This window comes from Gymnogyps californianus, chromosome 1 (genome assembly GCF_018139145.2).
Source record: "Gymnogyps californianus isolate 813 chromosome 1, ASM1813914v2, whole genome shotgun sequence".
In the NCBI taxonomy this organism is placed as follows: Eukaryota; Metazoa; Chordata; class Aves; order Accipitriformes; family Cathartidae; genus Gymnogyps; species Gymnogyps californianus.
In genome coordinates, this window is record NC_059471.1 from 173,233,703 (window position 1) to 173,254,481 (window position 20,779).

Consider the following 20,779-nt stretch of genomic DNA (forward strand, 5'->3'; position numbering starts at 1 on the left):
CCTTGTGGGCACTGCTGAGTCTCAAGTGGCTTACCCCTCCCAGTGGCTGGGGCAGATGGCTACATAAGGAAGTTCCTCCTATGGCCAGGAGTTGATCTATTCTTGACATGCCTTTCCCCTTCCTTCTTTACACTTCGCAATGATAACTGCTCTTTGGAGATTGCTGGCAGAAAGGAGAAGGAGCAGACAGAAAGAATAAAAAAGCAACGATACAGTCCAAAGCATTGAACGTAAGCCAGTGGTGGAGCAGAGCAATTGGCACGCGTTGAGTACGTACCTATCTGTTGTGGTTATAGAGACATGAAGCCTTCCTTCCTCCTTACACAAGGATGAACAAAGGAAAGCACGTCCTTGAAACAAGGATGCTTGATACAGAAAAGCAAGCTCAAGTGATGAACTTGGATGAAGAGCCTAAAGTCTTCTGGCACTTTTTAATAAACTTTCTACAGTTGCTACTAATACCAAGCTAAATAAATAAAAAAGCTTAACCCCAAAATGTCCCCAAAAAACCAAAACATAGGAGCAGTTGCTTCAAGTTTACAGTTCCAAAACTTCTTTTTCTCTCCAGTCCACCTCCCAGTTGTAAGGTAGATAAATTAAAATGTTAATTGAAACATGCAACTTCTGTTCAAAGAAAGTTTATTGACATAACTGGGAAAATGTGAAGTCTATCAGATGCAAGGAGGGTGCAGAGGAAGTCAGTGGCTCCTTTAGCCTAGTAAGACAAGTACTGTGGTAGAATAAAGTTTCTCTCTAGAAACACATGAAATTACTTGGAAAAGAAAAAGCTACTGCAACCATAGGACACAAAGTAAACGGTTATAAATTGTCCATGAATTACTTTAGGATTAATTAGGAGACAAGTTCTAACTATCACAGTAGCAAGATTCTGGAACAACCTTAGAACAGGAATTTTTTTTTGCCTGCATTGCTTCTAGCTAATTTTACAGTGGAGTGTGAATCATTTATGAAATGGAGGATATGTGCTGCCTGCTTGCAAGAGTAGCAGACTTTACCCAGTGACTTAGGAAGTGTCTCAGAATCCTGTTTGTCTAATAGGAAGAAAAATAAAAAGAAGAAAAAAATGAGAAGCAAGTTCTGGCTATCTAGAAATGATGCACATCACTTCTATAGATAGAACTGCTCATTTAAATACATGCAGGAAAACATTTCCTCCAAACAAGTTCTTTGCAATCATCCTGAATTCTTTAAGCTGCCAACTTTTACCTGTCTTGCTTGACCAACAACTTGAAAAATCTTCCTGTCTTCCTTCTCTGCCTTGGTTTTGACCTAAAGTCACTGAATACTAATGCACAAAACTGTTTTCGGGGACTGGAAAGCAGTCACAAAATATAAACAGGCAGTAGACAGTCTACCATTTTTCTCAAGTTACGTATTAATTTCTTCCTGTTGTTGTCCTGTTAAAGCCAGATGGTCTACTTACAAAGCAAACTCCTCAGTGACTAAAGCTGGCATAAACTGACCAAGTACAATACACAGGAACTGTAACTGTCATGAAGGTAAACATGTATGTTAGTGAAATATTTATAAAATTTTCAAGCCAGGTACAATATTGAAATAGTTTAATCAATTTTGTTTACCGGTTGATAACAGCTAATACAGGGCCTGTTAGCTATTATTTTGCCATGACTGCAGTTCATCCATGCCTCAAGCTACATTCATCCCATTGATTTCAGGTGGGATTATCTACAAAGAACTGTATTTACCTAAATGCTACATTGGCAAAAAAGAAATGGAAGAAAATCCTCTTTTATTCCCCACATAGACGTGTCTCCAGCCACGCAGTAATAGAGGATGTGCTTTGCCTAAGGCAATTCTTTCACTGTCATTTGCAGAACTAGTGGGTAGAAAGACAGGTATGGATGCTACAGCAGCCCAGTAAATGAAACCATTAAGTTTGGTCTTTAATTAAGGCTTTTCTGTTGTGTTTTTTTACGTAAGCCATTTAGATACTCAACCAAATGAGTGCTAACCTTTTGTAAGAGCCTACAACTAGGTTTCATTAACAAGAAAGCCAGTCATTAAGAACAGTACAAACAGGGAACATGTTTAATGTTTTCCAATAACATCCTGTTAGCAGATATGTAAATGGAACATAAATCCTACTTTTTTAATCAATAAGAACCCGAACATACCCAGTAGGCACTAACACAGAATGACCATTCCCTTTGCAGAACTCACTAAGCACAGTCATCCATAACCCCATTAGTAAAAAAAATCAAAACAAAACAATCACCCCCAAATCAACGTCTAGTCTTTCAGATAGTGCAGTCAAAACTCTGTCATGTTCTCCCAGTTCTAGGGAAGAGCTTTCCAAATGCAACCAGATTGGTCGGCAAATATAGTCCTGTTCTTTTCTCTGTTACTGGGGCAGCTCGGTTGGGGTTACTACCATTTCAGCACTGCATCAACTCTCACAACCTGTTTCCTTGACAGAGGGAGGGCTGACATAGGGACAAGGAGTAGCATTGCTTTCTCCCTCCTCTGGACACTGGACAGTGGTGTGCTGTGCCAGCAGTCCTCAAACAGGGTGTCTATTCCCCCTCACATGCCCCAGCAGTCAACATAGGCTGAGAGCTGGACAGAACTTCTTACAGGAGGGACCTTTTATGACACTGAACAGCAGAATCCAACAATTATTTTCCTAATTTTATAAAATAGAGAAAGTTTATGTAAGGACTATGAACCACCACAATTTCAAATATCGAGACATGTAATTGAATAGCTAGGTCACTGAATGCATTTCAGCTCTCAATCTTACTTACAAAAGTATCTGTACTTCATACAGGCCCTACAAAGAGTCCCAGAGCAGAGTTCTGCACTGCAGGACACCACCGGGCACCTAAGTGACCTTCGGGTGCTACCTCAAGAGCCGGTCTCACAATACAACAAGATTTTATCAAGACAGCTTTGGTTACATTAAGACACAAATTTCAGCCACTGTCTTTGACAGAGGAAGAACTAGCTAGCAAAGCAGAGATTAATTCCAAACAGGTTTGTAACAAGCTTGCATTCACAGCTGAGAAAAAAATAATCAAGTACTCAGACAGCAGATGACACATCCTCTTTGCTTTTTAACTCGACATCCTGCGTTACAAAAACTTCTCGGCTATCAAGGAAGAGGAACCATAACCTTGACTTGTTTCCTACTATGTGAAGTGGTGCAGCAACTTTGTCTAGGGCAGGTTCAAACACAGTTCAACATAGGTTTGTAGGTTAGCCTGCTTTTAGTGCTTTTTGTCTCTGATAGCTCAGCAAAGGAGATTTTTATGCCAGCACCCCTAAAAGGCAGAAGCAGAGGGAACACAATTTCAGATGTTATGTAGGCTAACAACAACAGACAAGGAAGAACTTTGCTCATATTGATTTTTACTCAAGGATGCGGAGTTAAACTTTGCATATAAAACACTTCCGCAATCCCAGACTTTACAAAATTAAAATTTCAGCTACTACTGAAGACTTTACCTAACAGAAATCTAAAAAAATCCACATTTATTGACATAATACCCTAAGTTTGCCAAAGTAAAGTATATGGAAATTCATACTTTGAGCTTATTCAAAGAAATTAAATTATTTGAATAATAAACTTGTACACACAGCTCTGTATCACTGAAGGCAAAATGAACTATTTTGGGAGAGAAGCAAAGGGATGGCTGTTTGGTAGAAATTTATCCTTTATAGGGCATTGTATACTCCAAAAATACATTAAAAATAATTAGTATCATTTTAAAGGAATATTCAATATTTATGTGAGATTGCGAACATCCTTAAAATCAGCTGAGAAGCTCAAGGTAATGTAGATTACTAATACGGATGACAAAAGAATACTCTAAGCACAGCTAGGCCTAAATACAAGTGAAATAATGCATGCAAAACTGTCTTTTGACTGATAAGCAATTTTACTTTAGGCATTAATTAGAAGCAATTTGAAACAATACAAAAAACCCCATGAGCTTTAGGTAACAACCATAAGGCAACAAAGTCTGAACATTGCCTTGTTTGGAAGAACAAACTGCTGTTTTTCTACAGCTCTGTCCTTGGTACTTCACAGTATTAAAATACATGGATTTCTCAGTTCAAAAAAAAAAAAAAAAAAAAAGCATAGAAAGAAATCTCAGTTTATGCTGATTTACTACCCTGTGAAATCTAGCTGAAATCAGCAGTGCTACATAGCTTTGAGAAGTTGGCTTTGAGATTTATTTGTAAAAATTACCTGCAGTGCAGTCTCAAGATGTCAGAGAAGTTATTTATAGGAGGCCACTTTATATGTATTTTTGAAGTACAAACTACCTTATTAAAGACATATTGTAATACATTCTCTAGTTACAGTATAAAACAACAACTGAAACCCTTTCTGCACTGAAATTGCTATGAAAATCTTAAATGCTTTCAGAGTTGCCAGGAATTTACCCTCTGAGTTTTTCATAAGAGTTTCAGAAAATAAGCTTCCAAACAAGAATTCAAGTCCTTAGCCTAAGCTCAGGTTTCATAAAATCCAGGCCACAGATCCTATCTTCAAGACAGGCTGGGTCACAAGCTATCCTGAGGTATAAGCTATGCATAAGTTTCACTGATACTTATTTGGACCTGAGAAAATGTTAACAGAACAAACCCATTTTAACCCGTAACTAAAGCAGTGATGAACCACCAATCCAATATTAATGTTAGCAAGAGCTTTTTTTTTTCTTTTTTCCTCTCTTTTGTTTTTTATAAATAAAAATAATAATTAAAATTTTTCGGCTGGTCTCTCAAAGTTTAGGAGTTTATTTAAGGTTACAGAATTGACACATTTGAACACTATGGGAAATGACATGTTCAGAATCAGAAAAACCTTCAAATAGAGATTATGTAATTATGTAATCTAAATTAATGCAGTTTAAATTATCCTAAATGGCAAAAGCAGCTACAAGTCAGAGCCATAACGTGTAAGAGTCAGAAAATAAAAATATACCAGTGAAATCAGCCATTCATCTAATTGTTAAATTCTCTAGATTTTAATGCATTAATAGCCAACTGCAAAGCCAAGCTCACATTTTAGTTCCTTAAAAAAGGAAAGAGAGATCATCAAACACTTCTGTTTATGTAGTTTCTCTCTTTAATTGCTACCCATTAAAAATTCTGAGTTAATCCTTAATAATTTGTTCCTTGATCAGATAGCACTTTGATTTGTTATTGCTGCGTGTGAACACTGGGCTGCATGTGCCAATAAATTAGTATCAAATACCGAGGCATACGTGCTAAAAAACCACAAAGAGCATGTGAGACTACAATATACTTAGGATATATTATGGCCAAAATACAGTAGTTAGAAATGACTGGAAGGGTGCTTTTTTCCTAAAGTTCTACTAAATGACTGTTTCAGTTTCAAAGGCACATACTAAAAACCAGAAACAGCAAATCTAACTGGCCTCTTGTAAGCACGTATAAGATGCATTTTTCCATTACAGTATTTTTTTGTAAAAGGCTCCCATAGAACTGCATGCGAAGGATGGGCTGAACTTGCAAGAGAGCTCTTCAGAGTTTATGCTTAAAATAATCTATTTGTTTGTGGTCTTGTAATATCAAAGCCCACTCCATGCACCACCTAGTTTTCATGCTGGATATGGAAGTATCCAACATAGGGAAAGACTATAAAAACAAAAAAATGATGCAAGATTTTTCAGTTTCTATTGAATAACTAATGGTTTTGTGAAGCTTTAAAAAAAAAAAAAAGAAAAGAAAGGATTCTATTGCATTCAAGATAGTAGTAGAAAGGTTAAGAATTAGAGATCCTTTTTTGCATATGCACACATATACACATACTATATAGCAAACACTTCCCTCTGAATATACTTCCTTTACTTTCACAGATACGTATGTAAGGTAACTTCATGCCCTATACATTCCAACCAGCATTTCACTTAAATTGCTTTTACACAAACTCAGTAGAATTCCAAGAAATTTTCTATGCAACAGAAATGAAGGTTTGTAGGCATATATTTTGTATATCAGTGGAAAGCTGGAAGATTATCAGCTTGTTCTGAGAACAGCAAAACTACTGAAATCTGATTTCTTTTATATCCCTGTCTTTATCGCCCAACCCTCTTTCCTCTTCTTACCCTGGTATTAACTTCAGTTTCCCTCTATGACACAGTGAGTCAGTAAGAGACAAAAGTACTGTATAGGCGTACAAAAAATTTTAACAGTTATAATTTTCATCCCCAAAATGAGTGGCATATGAGAAATTTAGGAGTATCAATCTTGTCACTGTTTTTCCTACAATCTTCTGCTGGGTTCAGAAGTTATTTTTTAAATGTGAGCAGAACGAGTTTCTTCTTAAAAATATGCTTTTCACACTCTCCACTGCCTAACAGAGACAAAAAAATTATGTGCATATGTGTATGTGTATAATTGTATGATTATTAAAAATATACATATTTTGAGCTATGAATTTGATTTTTGAACAGAAATTCTATCATTGTTTGACTGTATGTTTGACTGTAACCCAAATTAATGAAATGGGCAACTTATTCTTTGTTAAACAAGGAAAAAAGAAGAAAAAGTCTATTATGGTAAACTTCATTTTCAGATATTCTAAACAACCATTTTAAACTAGACTTACAGGCAGAGCATTATTTGTTTGTTTATTTATTTAAAGAGGCTCACTATTTGCATTTAGTTTTTGCACATGTTGTTTCTCTCACATACATACTTCTCTACCGCTCACGGGACGTTATTTTCATACTACTACTTAACAAATGGCAGTCACCTGGATTTTTTTTTTCTCCGCACACATCATGAAACAACAGCGTACGGCTATTGAAGGTGACAAGCCTGTCTCACAGCAGAGCCCCACTCTGGGGGCTCGGGCTGGGTGAGTGATGGCAGGAGGGGAAGGAAGGGCGAGCGCTGGCACGACGAGCAGTGCCGAGCAGGGAGCAGGCGAGATGCCCAGCCAGGACACCCGGAGAATCAGCCCCCTCCCCGCTGGGGCACGCGGCACGATCACGCCTCAGTGAGAAGCTGAGCACGACGCTAGCTTCCATGTTCATGATTTGGCATGTTAATGAATTGGGAAATCTTTTTCCCCGCTGTATAATTATTTTGATGCTCATGGTATTTATTCTCTTACCCACCTACAACAGCATTCTAGTAATTAAACCTTCTTGAACCTATGCTGCTCTGAAGTCAGTCACAGGAGGAAAGTAATTTGCTATTTTAACATTTCAGACCTCTGGAGCTAACCGAGGGGTATTGGCTTATGCTAGGAAGTGCTTACACCCACTCCCCCCACCAAGAGTTATTCAGACTTAAAAAAGAAGTCTAAATAACACCTCCATATTTTAGCCGAGTCAGAAACAGATGGAGTGCTACTGTTGCCAGCTCATCTATCTGTACTTCATTCAGTGTGGGTTTTCTTTTCTTCTTTTAAAGCAAACAGATTTGTAAGTTTACCTTTTCCATACCCAATACGTGAATATACGATAACGTTGACCAAGAAAAGGTCCTGTCCACCGCATAGTTTAAGGAGCACGATTAATGAAACGACTATTACAGAGCAACAGCTAACATCATCTCCATTTCCAGCAAGTAAATCAATAGCTCCATTCACAACAGGTTTCACAGACAACCCAACCCCAGGAAAGCCATGCATACTTACAAATTATAAAGCATATCAGCCATGTTGCTGCGGTAGTACAAGGCATTTCTATAGGCGCTTTCAGCTTCAGAAATCTTGCTCTGGCTCTTGAGAACATTTCCAAGGTTACCCCATGCTGTCAAGAGGAGAAAACAGTATTCAGAAAGAGCTACAATCCAATTACACATGACAGAGTATCCAAGTATCAGGAAGTTCCTCAGGGAGACAAACTCCACAAAGAAACCATTTTTATGGCAGGGGAGGGGAGGTTGGTTGTTTTTTTCCCCCAGTTCTCTGGATCTCTGCATCTTACTATGAGACTTTTCGTAGCGGTGATTTACATACATTCTGCATACATATAGCTTTTGGGTGGGAAAAGGATCTTTAAGAACAAAATATGTCTCTATGCTTTAGAAACTACTATAGCTAAGGGAAAGAACCATTTTATTTTATATCACCTCGAAAGAAAAATCTCCACAGTAAAATGTGGAAGTGGGGCATCTTCATAGTTTTAGCTTTTTTTTAAGCCTATCTACTCTAAGCAGCAAGAAAATTTCCCAGAGTAGACAGTTCTCACTGAAGTATGAAAATTGACAAATGACGCAGGAATTGAAAGAATGGTTAGGTAAGTAACCAGGATTAAAAGTATGCCATATGGATATAAACATACTACACAGAACACTAAAATGCAGTTTTTCTACTTGGAAAACATGTGGTTCCCTTCCATGCAATTTATTATGTTACACAACGTGCTTTTACATCCCATCTATAAAGGACTTGAGGTAAAAAAAAAAATTAAGCCTCCACATGTGTTCCCTTTGCAGTCTGTTGAGTGGCACACAAACTGTACTCACGAAAGAAACTGGAACTAACTTTTTATAGAAAACACAGCCCATGTTATTCACAATTTAGGAAGTTAATTTAACTGGCATTGTAATTATAGTCTACGTGTATACATGAAAAAAACACATTATGCTTATAAATACATCTAAGCTGTTTCATAAAACAGTTCTACTTTCACAAGTATTTTTTTATGAGCAAGAATAACGGAAAGATGATGCATGTCCTTTCCACCAAACACACAATATATGGCAAACTATTCTTCCCTCCAGATGCACTAACCATAAATATTACCTTAAGCAGCAGTTAAACTCTGCTTCTTCAGTCACTCAAGCCCTTTTTTACAGGAATTTGTATCAATTCTGAGCAATGCAAACTTTCAATGTAGTTTTAACATAACACTGCTAAATAGGTTGATAATTATTTCAGATATGTGTTTTTTCCTTAGAAAGTGAATTGCTTTCAAGCTGCTGTGGTTTGCTGCAGAAGCATCCTGCCACAGGGATGGAAACAGCAGCAAACACAGCATTTTCCTCTGAGCAGAATAAACTAATCATTGCTGGGAAAAAACTGATGGAATCCTTTTAGGATTCACAAAAATAATGTCATCCAACTGTGCACAACATATTTTATAAAGACAAAGAAAAAAATAAATACAATATTTTCATAAGAAAAGAAGCTATCACTTCTATGAGTCACTTCATTTTAGCCTAGTATTTCATAAGATGAGAAAAAAATCAGAAGTTATTTAACACTAAACTGACAAAAGTCACAAAAATGTTCCATCATTCTCTTGTTTAATGAAATAAAGCTGCTAAAAATATTCTCAAGTTCACTCAATTTTTACACTCTTTGCTAGCATATACACAGAACTCTGAATTTATTTCCCCATTACTGCTACTATTCTTTTTTACACGTAGAAAATATTTGGAAGCAGCAATTAAGGTGACTAGCCAGCTTGTAAGCATTAACACTTGTAAGAAAAACACAGATTTTTTTTTTAAAACTCATTTGTGAAAACACACTCTGATGTTGCTTCTGCAGTACATGACCATTCAATTTCCCATAGTTGTAATGTTCCACATAATCTGTAGCTACTTTTGTTTTCACTCTGATCTCCCATAACAGAGCATTACATCAAATGACCACTTGGACTACTGATAACAATTTCCTGCTATACAGTTACTTGCTCCCAACCACTTTGAAGCTCAGTAAATGAAAGGATCTATAGAAGAATGATTCAGTTCATCTTTTCATCTGTTAGACTGGGAAAACCCTATTAACATCTTTAAATGTAATAGTTTCTCCTCTACACTTCATTTTATGCTGTATGCTCTATTATTTGAGTTAATATAATTTATAAGGCAATACTTTATTTTACATTCTGCAAAATAACCTGTGTCAAGTTTTTAATATCAATCAATATTTAATCTGTATTATTTTATTTGAAATGTATTCCATTTAGACTTTTGTCTAAACTTGTAAAACTGCAAATGATTAATTTAACTTAATGCGATATACTAGAAGAAGTGATAGTAGCAGAAAATAGCAAACATAAAACATGATAATCTCACATTTTATCATTAAAAGAAACATGAAAAACAAGGTCTTTTTACTTCCCCAAACTATAAAAGCTTGGTATAAATCTTCACATCTATTTAAATACGGAATTAGTTAGATGAATAAGCTAGTTCTGGCTGGAGATGAAGCTACATGGAACCTTTTGTAGAACAAATGCTTATTTGTAGAGATCATACTCATAGCCCTAGAAGTTATGAACAGGTATTATCTGCAGCAACCACATCCTCTTGGTTGTTGGTATATGAGGGAGAGAAGAGGCTACATCAGCTGCTCAAGGAACTTCACTCTTTTTTTGTCTTAAGTAGTGCAACTAACCTTAGGAAAAACAAAGAATTTCAATTATTAACGACATCTCTGGCATCCAATTTCTCAATCCATATCTCAAGACAAATTTCTCCTGCAAAACTGTAACAACATTGGTTCAACTATGTGCGCATTCAGAAACAGAAACAAAATTATACCTGAATTAAGCCACAGCCCTATTAAAAACATACCCTGACTCCAACTAAATTTCAGCACTCAACTATTTTCCATCTGTACACGGTGACAAATTAAAAATTAATATTCTCAAAAGAAAAAGAAACTAGGTCAGTAATTCTGGAATTTAAAATGGATTTTTATTCCACTTATTTTTTATATATATTTTTCATACAAAATCTGTAATACCTGAAATTGCAAAAGGGAACATTTAACATTCAGAAGATGCTAAAGTATATATATATACCACAACTTAATATTTAATTACAAATTCAATTTTTCCCCTTTTGGAGACCCTATTCAGCACAAGAGAAAAAGCAAGCTGTGAATGAAACAAACAGCTTTGTAATATTTACTTTTTGCCTGCTGCTTAATTCCCTGTGCACCAACAATGAGACCAAAACAGTCCCAGGTCTTTTAGAAATAATACTCCATCATAGCATGGGAACAAAGGTAACATTCACATATCTCACACACCTACAAAACAGTCAATCCATTCAAACTTTACTTCATTGCCTATTTTTCCATAGATCATACTCAATATAAATGGGCATATTCAAAATTAAATCAATTTCATCATCTTGTATCCTAAGCCAATTATAAACTGAAAAATCTCCTAATGCTTGAGAATTCCCATGCTAGTTACATTTCTTTGTAGGAAAATGGAACATTTTAAAGGGGTTTTGTTGCTGTTGGTTTTTTTTAAATAAATAGCAGGAAAAATTGCATAGCACTAAGCAGGAAAATAAACAACTGTTTAAGTGTTATCATTTTGCCCATATCAAACTAGATTTCTATTAAACTTTAAAGATGACATTTATGCCACCTTGCAGTGAGAGTAGGTCAAGTTCTCAGGCATTTAATTGCTTTCAAAATGAAAATGAATATGACAAATTTCAGCTTCAAATTTAACATGATTATTTTCTCAACTATCTCATTGAAACTGAGGATTAAGATTTAACAAGCCTGAAAAATACCAGGTTGGCATATTAAACCTTCTCTAAGCACCTTCATTCTGGAAGAGAGCAAGACAAACAACAGCGAAGCAGGAATAATGTTGTCCAATCTAATCTGCCTGGATCTAAGAAGCAGGTCTTACTAAAGAGAACAGTTGAACTTTCAGCTTGCAATTGAATTATGAAAACTAATGAGAAATGGAAATGAATGTGTGCAAATATCTTCATTTAAACAAATCTTTCCCCTTCTACTGAATCAAAGATCTTGCTATGCTATTCAGTGAAATGGAAATAACAAAGCAACAAAGCGTCAGAGAAAAGCACTCAGGTGGTGTAAACGCATGTATGTTGATTACTTGATCCAATAGTTTGCTTTAAAAAAAAATAAATAAAAAAAATCACAAATCATTAACAAACATAACTCAAAGTATTAAAGGAGGATTCTCCTTCCTACCCATCACCCCTATATAATCCATGAAAAATGAGGCAATAATAAAATCTATTTGGAAACTCGGAACCTATTAACCTATCTGTTGTCAAAACACCTCTGCTGAAACATGGAGAGGAAAAAAATCCAACTAAATTTCCCTATTAAATCACTGAAATACAACCTGGTAAACTTTTAAAAATAATATAGCAAAGAGAAGGAAAATGCTGTCTTTCCCACTATGTTATGCCAGGGGGCAAACACTGCCTTTTGTAAACCTTACGAGGAGCAAACATACTTGAAAACTGATGAAATAAAATGTAGGACTCAAAGTTAAAAAAATTGATACACGACATTTGCAATTCATATGAACAAATTGCTGAAGTTTTGTAATACTGTTCTCAAACTATCAGACTTATTCACAAAATAAAAGTTAAAACACAAATTGATGAATACACTAAAAAATGTGAACTAGATTATTACTTGAGTGAAACAAACTACTTGAACAAAGACTGAAGTATTTAGGGAACAGCCAAGTAATTTGTAATCAACTTGTCAGCAGTTCCAAACTAGCAACTTTAGTTCACAGAAAAATGCACATCAAGCCAAGAAAACTTCTACGGAGCTTTACAGATATTTGTGCATTATTTACTATTCTTTAGCTTGTGAAATTAATAACAGCAGTTCCAGGTTGCATTCCCTCTCTTTACAATCCTTCTGCATTTCTCCTGACTCATCTATGAAAAAGAAGTGAATGCATAACAACTATCATCTCTATTTTTTCATAAACAGAGTTTAGGGATGAAGAGATGCTGGTCCAGACAAAAAAGCCTTCAATTTTTTTTTTATTGCAATGACATCTGTTTTTTGGAAGTTCTGCAAGAGGTCTGTTGTTCTCTATTATCACAATTGCATTTATGCTCCCATGTAACAGCCGTGAAAAAGATGCTCCTGGGCAACATTTATGATAAGGGACACTAACACAAGAATCTCGATACAGTGGGAGTTCAGAAACTGAATCCTTGATTGTAAAAAAACACTAGCATAGCAGAAAATCTGAATCTGATATTTGAACAAATAACCCATTTCAGAGCTGTAACAATTTCTTTAGCAATGTAAATATTTGCATGATACCGTTACAGAGGGGGACAGGATAGGTAATTAAAAACCAAATCTGTCCTACTTCAATGTAAAAAAAAAAAAGTTTATAAATTCCTTTAATATTCAACTTCAGTAGAGAAACAGCATTTGCCTTTTTTTGTTAATTCCGAGTAGTACTGATCTCTGTCTTCCCTTTTGGAAAGAAAGCCTACCTCCCACATACGGCAAAGGACAAGAGAGGGGAGCAAGTATGATCAAGAACATAACAACCAACCCACTTCAACTTATGTAAAACTCCTTAAAGGGCAAAGATGTGCAATTTTGAAAAATATTCCACAATTTCAAACTACATGAAAAGATGATAAGAGAAAGTATTTTTGAGTCTAACTCTTAAAGGTTATTTTGTTTATTGAATAGAAAAGGCTTTTATCTGACAGGCTTTTGAAGAATATTTTTTATTTCCTCTCCCTCCAAATAAAAGAATAGGAGGAGGAAGATATCATTGTACTCCTGCCAAAAATGGACTGGAAAGACAACTATGGTGATTATCAACACAGTTGTCAACACTTTAGAGGCACTTTTACTTTGTGAAAGTAATGTTGATTAGTATCAAAACCCTCATCAGGTTGACAAACAGTGCAGCTCCTCCATATTCCCCTACTATTTTACACCTAAACCATCAGTACTCTGAACTTCATGAAAAAGTTATTTCTGCTCCCATTTACTTTGCAGACATTAGATTTCAAGACTCATCAAAGATGATTAAGCATGTGGACCCAACAGATGCCGTAAAGCTCAAAAGAAGCATCCTTCCCAAAACCTGTTGAAATTCCTAGCCATTATCATTGGTAAGACATTTATTTGGATGATAACTGAAGGGTGAGAATTCTAATTTTACTTTTCTTAAACACTTTCTTCTATTTCCAATGCTGTCCAAAAGGATTTTCCATTTGCTTCTCTTCCCTTCCAAGGCTTACAAGTCAATTAAGATATGCACATTTTATATAAATCAATTCTTTGGTACAGCACACTAATAATCTCCTCTTGGTCACAGCATCAATATTTGAAATTTGCATTACAGTTCAGACAAAGTTTTATGTTTTCTTTCATTACAAACTTGTTGAGTAAGAAAATCAGAGGGAAACAGGTTAGAACAGTAGGACAAAACTTAAAACATTACAAGGAGAAAATGGTACTAATTACACTTTCCACTTTGAAATGTTGTGATGTTTTCCAAGAATTTACATCACAGTACAACTTAAGTGGGTTTTTTTCCTGAAATTGGTTACTTAAGTTGTTACCAGTGTAATGGAGTCAAATCTGAAAGAACTAAAATAACTTTATGGAAAACTAGGAGTTTTTACTACTTTCCAGGTGATGCTTCTGATAAAGTGACAAAAACAGCATAGGGAAGATGCCTTTGGCCTTGACCACACTGTGTGTATTAAAGGGTGTCAGTTTATATGGGGCTGTCGCCATAAAAAGTTTGATGAACACTAAATTAACTTCTAAAAGTTTGGAGCATAAAATAAAACCAAAACCAAAAAGAAATAACCTCTTCTCTTTTGCTATTAACTTTTATGTGGACTTAATTCCTGGAGCATGACAATCCAGGTTTCCAGTTTAGGACACTTCTCCCCCCCCCCCCCCCCCCCCACTTTTTACCATCTGTTCTTAACATTTTTTCATTTTGCACTATAAATTACTACTTTACAGCTATCAGTATGAAAGTCACGAATTACAAGCATTCACATTGCCCCCTCACCCTGTGACAATAACACCACAATGTAGGCAGAGTCAAGTGCAGCAGCATATTGTGAATCTCTCAGCTCTATGGTAAAGAGGAGCAAACAGAATATTGAATATTCTTGGAACTTTCACTAAGTATGTTTTCCTATTCATTCTTAGCACCTACACTGAATGTTTCTAGATCAGATATATTATGAACCAAATTTTTCGTTTTACCACTTATCTGAAGCTCCACATTAACAGCTGACAGCCATGTATTGCCCTACATAGAGCACTGGACCACTGCTAAGGTTACAGACTATTAAAAAATCAGAGACTTTTGTGAAACAATGCTGACAGCAGAGGATGCCTCAGTAAAAATAAACTTAATGCAGTATGTGGCTTGTATAGAAAAAACATTTCTTTTTCTTATGTTCTTCAAGTTTATACCTTTAAAACAGATACACTCCTGTCATCAAATTCAGCTCCCTCCTGCTGAAATTACAGGTGCTAAACTGGGAATTAAAAGAGGTATATTCTGTTCCCAGCTCTCTCACTGGTCTCTTGTTCAGATCTGTTGTTCAGGAGGCTCCACCTCCTGATGCCTTTCTACTTGTATTCTTGACATTTGTTACTCATCCATTAACTGCAAGTTTTTTCTGCCAAGGATTGTATCTCACTATGGGTTTGCACAGTGCCTACTATAACACTAACTACTATAACAGCTAGACACTAATGGAACATGCATGATAACATCTGGCAGAATGACATAAAGGAAGAAGAGGAAGTGTTCTTGCAATACAGAAGAGAGATGTAAGGAACATTTCCCCATATAATTAATATTCTCACAAAATGAGGGCCACGAAAACTAAGTTACTTACAGTTTAAACATTGTGGGAACATTGATATTTGTGTATGTATTTCATATTTTGATCTATGTTCTTAACTTCTGTTAAAGGGTCATCCTTCCTAAAACACATTTGGGAGAAGACCAAGCTTGCGTTTGGTTTAAATAAAAATTAAAATAAATTTTTAAAAAAAGCTGTAAAATCTGACATTCCTTTGAGTCTTTTGAGGACTTCTGAGTGTGGCCTACTTCATGAGAAATAAGTTGAAACATTAAGACCAATGTTTGTAAATGGAAAATTCATCCTACTGGAAAAAAAAAGAAGGCTGATATTTGCAACAGAGGTCAACGAGTTTCCAGTATCCAAATATTCCAAATCACCTTTGTCGGGCAATGCATGAAGAAAGAGCACAGCACTAGTTATATCAGTCACATTTGAAAGGTTATAACCATAGCTATAAAGAACAACACCTTTTCCTCCTTGTTGAAAGGTTAGATTCATCAGCAGCTTATGGCTTTTTCCTTTCAAGGGTACTACTTGATAAAGCAGAGCGGTGCTCCAGTCTTTAGCATTCACATTTCATCAGGCAATCACTTTGTTCTAGAGGGGGAAAGAGTTTCACGAATGGAGGCACAATAGGTTTCCCCAATAAAAATTCTGAAAGCTCAGTTGCACGCTCAAAAAAAGGCAATGAAGAGAGCTCAACATTTTAAATAGTTTTTCTACAATACAGACCCACTATCTCTCACAAAGATATTCACAAGATCAATTAGACCATGTTTGTTAAGCGGTTTGAGAACAGAAAAGTTCATGTAAATGCTAAACGTTACTCCTTTGAAAGTGGAACAGGTTTTGCAGAAGTTCTGCATTGTGGTTTGTGCAAGGTATTTGTATTTTTCCTATTATTCCAAAGAAATAAGGATTTTTTTTCAAAATATGTCATAAATTCATTCATATCATTTGCAATAATTTTCCTCTAAAAATTTCACTTCTTAATAGACACATTTTGATCAAGTTACCTCATTTTGCTAACTCAACAGCAAAAGTGCCTGTTTCTTGTTTCCTAAAGGGATAAATGGTTTCTATATACCCATAATTTATGAGTTTAATCTACTTTATACATTTGATTTTTTTTTTTTGTATCAGTGGGTACGTGGTAATGTTGAGACAGACTGTATTAGAGATTTACCACCTCCTAACTTTTATATATCATTCTCCTTTTTATTAAGAGTGTTATTTATATCGTTTGTTCAACATTCTGTTTGTTGATCAATTCCAGGGCTTTTGGAATGACAGCAGGTGAAAGAAAAACATAACTGAAAACTATGCAGAGCTCTGAAAGCTATCCAACACCATGTCAGCATGGGTACTGAACCAACTGACTTTTGGCAGGCAGTGCTTCAGTTCTGTTTTAGTTTTGAAACCCTGACGCAAATAGGTATGAAAGCATAACTATGCTCAGCATCACTGCCTGATATACCCGCTCCACTTGCTATGTTACAGAAAATTAACTTTTCCTTCTCCAAGGATAGCACAGTGGCTCTGTCAGCTCAATGAACCTGAGAGATGAGACTGAGCAGCTGGTAAAGTGTTCATAGGCTTCACCGTTTACTCTGTTTAGTCTATAGAGTACGGACTCCTCGTTCTGCCTAGCATATACCTGAAGATTTTGGTAATCCAATTAGCTTTAATAAATCTAATCTCAAGTGTGTGAGGGCTCCACAATCTGGCTGAATAGTAAATATCACATTAACAGAGTCTTTAGCGAGCACCCAGAATAAAGCAAGCCATCAAAGAAAAATGATAGGTATACTCACATACTCCCACTTCTCCTAGATACCCTGATTTGCTACACGTGACAGACTACTGTATGAAGAAATTCTCACCAGTACCTTTGTTTGAGGTGCCACAGGATCAAATAACACTTCCTTACCGTTTTTAGTTGTGTAGCAACAATGTAAAATATTTTCAGGGTAACGTTATAGAAACTCTTAACAGCATAGCCCTTACTCGGTATTAGTCAACAGACAAGTTCAGGAAGAAACATGCTTCCCAGCCACTCATCTCGCAGATGGAGGTACCATCCCACATCTCACAGGAACTGCCCCAGTGCAGCCAGCGTGCTACATGGACAGTCCTTCCACTTCTCCCACACGACAAAGACAATACTCCAGGCAAAGCTGACCTGCAAACAAGATTCAGCCCATAAAGTCAGTGCTCATACTGCAGAACCTCTAAAAAGATTCAAACCAGAAATCACAACCTCACTGCAACTTTGTAGGTATTCTTCATAAATAAATAAACAAATAAACATAACACCAACACATACATTGTTGTGGATACGTCCTCCCATTTCCCAATCTGTACAATTCAGTTTTGTTTAATGTTGCAACTCTGACAAAGATATTTTGATTAAGCTAAAACTACTGCAAAATCATGGACTGGACTTGTTGACAATATAACAGTTTTCTACCTTCCGAGCTGTGCTGGCACACCCCAACGCATCAGGAAATAACTTTTCATCTGACAGAAAGGTAGTAAAGAAAGACTGATAAACACAGATTACATTTTATTTCAATGGAAATCCCATTGTCAAAGGAGGTAACTGCCAGAGGTTACTTCAGGGCAGTGTTTCATGACACAACAGCTCTGGTGGAATTACCATTTTAAGGAATTCCGGCACCTACCACCCTCCAGGCCATTCAGCATTCAGTTCTGCCACCCTGTCCCTCATGCTAAAATGATTTTTGGGAAGGCTATGGTATGAATTAGACTAATAAACTGATCCAGGTTAGAAAAAAAAAAAAAGAGAAAATGCAGATCATAGTACCTTTAACAACTAACCTAGTCACTGTTCTGTTCACAGCAGAGCCCGATGACACCTTTGTTTGCACAGCTTTGTTAGCTATGCGTGCGCTGCAAGTGTGTGAACACTGTAAGCCATTACTGCCATAAAGTTCCCATATCATGAAACTTCACAAGGGTCAGGAACAAAGCAGTGAACAGTGCTGACCCGAAACCCTCATGATACAAGGAATTGTATTTGGTAGAGGCAATGGACTCAAATCACGCAAGAAAGCGAGAGGAGGCCAAAGGAGCAGAAAAATACAAGTGGAAGAAGAGGAGAACTCTGGGCACCCCAGACACCTCAGGATTAACCCTGAGGAACTCTTCAGAGCACCAAACTGACTCAGGCAAGGAGGTTACCATATACTAAACCTGTCTATGCAACTTTTTAAACAGCAGGCATGGTTCTAAAAAAAATTATCTATGATATATTTCAAAATTACCACTTATGCCCCGAGTGGTGAACTGTAAGCCAGCCTCCTGCAGAAATGGAAGGGTGCACTTAACCGACTGAAATGACTGCCCTGGTCCTCAAAGCTAAAAGTAGATGGATCGTGTTGGCTCCTTTCCAGGAAAGGGGAACAGAGAGGACAGTGTCCTGGAAAAGTGACACAGGAGCCACGGCGGGTGTGGGTGGGCATCAGCGCCAGGGTTTGTCAAAGCAAGAGAATTGTCACAGTGCTCAAACGCCGTACATCAGACCTGGAAAAGGCAAATTAGTGCATATCCAGAAGCAGGCTTTTCACGACACTTTAAGTTGTAAGGTTTTGTTTGTTTTGTTTTAAATCACTTATTAAGGCAAGACAGAGCCTGTGAAGCTTTGCCAGCCAATACATATCCACACTGGTATGGAAATATAGGTGGCAAGGAAGAAGGTGGGTCATAAAATGACTTTCTCCACCTTTTGCCAGCAATGAAACTGAAGACACTACAATGATTAACTAGCATCTTTAATAGTTCATATTCCAAATATCTTCTGTGTTCTAAGAATGGAAAGAAAAGTTCAGTGTGCTAGAGCATCCAAGCAAAGAGACGGAAAGGACATTGAACACTCAGTCCCTCTATTTTGTGATCTTTTCTGTAATTTAAAACAAAACTATGTGCAAGCCTTTTGCACATACTATAATTGCATCAGCCATCATTTAATTTTTGCATGTGTGAGTGCTGGCAATGATGACAGTCCAAGCTTGAGTGTTAATAAAACTCCCTGTTACAAAGGAAGGGTATTGGAAATCTTAATGAAATATTTTGTATTTATCTATCTACACTTGAATTTTACGCTGCCAGAAGAGGTATAAAGAGGCACGTGTGTAAATTACTGTCCTGTCCACATTAAAGGTTACTTTCTCTACCAGATTTATGTAATGGGACCTCAGGGTGTACTGGTATGAAATCCATTACGGATAGGAAAATAAGACATGTAACCCATGGTGAAAATCAGTATGTAAAGACAAATTCTTTACAGTTGACATATTTTGAAAAAAGGTAAAATAATGAAACAATTGGATGACTATCTAATGCATTTAAACAAACATGCTCAGCTTGAGAACCAATCTGGATAATCTTGTTTTCCTCTAATTAATAGTAACTATTTCCATCTAAAAAAATCAGGCTAGTTCCATAGAACACACAAATATGGACCGAAGGCCTGACTTTTAATCAAACTGGAAAATAAAATGTATCATTTTCTGGCAAAGAAAATACCAAACTTAATCCATTTCACTTGATATGCTACAAAAAAAAAACATCTCGCCAAAGCTAATTCCTCCTTGACCAGGGGTGGGGTTTTTTTGCACCGTAGTTTTTAGCACAGATGAGTTTGTTGAATGATTTTGCAGAGCACCTCAGGGAAGAAGGCGGGGGAAGAAATAACAGTCTGAGGAGCCCATGTCTCAAAATAGAGTAACAGAGTACATGTCTCAAAATTGTTTATTTCTTTAAATTCTTAGTATATGCAAAGGGAAAAAAAGTCCAGCTAGTACTTAATAAGAGATTCTCTTCCCATCCCTCTGCTAGTTAGGATTCACAGATTAAGGATGCTGTTGGACTGCATTCATGGTGTGGGGGGAAAAAGTTAGTATCCTTGTTTCCAGTCCTCTATATACATAAAGGAAGAACATTGGGCTTTCTGGTATCTTGGTGAAGGAGAAGCAGATATCCCACAGTGACTTGGGTGCCAGAGGAAATTACAGCACTACTGAAGAACTGAGAGAACACTGTCACTGGAGAATAAATGCAGACTTTGAACTGAAGTGTAAACCACTTTCTTTCCGCTCTCCAACATATTTAGCATAACCAGACTGTTTTGCTGAGGCAGGGCTGCCTGTGGGATGCT

The 20,779-nt window shown here is 36.5% G+C and overlaps 1 protein-coding gene across 1 annotated transcript in view; it reads right to left on the reverse strand.

The window, feature by feature from the left end:
- Positions 1–20,779, reverse strand: part of TMTC2 (transmembrane O-mannosyltransferase targeting cadherins 2) — a 257,384-nt gene that overhangs the window by 80,967 nt on the left and 155,638 nt on the right. Inside the window, exon 4 of the mRNA XM_050904170.1 lies at positions 7,661–7,775. Coding sequence (XP_050760127.1) covers positions 7,661–7,775 — 115 coding nt within the window. The remainder of the gene's footprint in view (positions 1–7,660; positions 7,776–20,779) is intronic.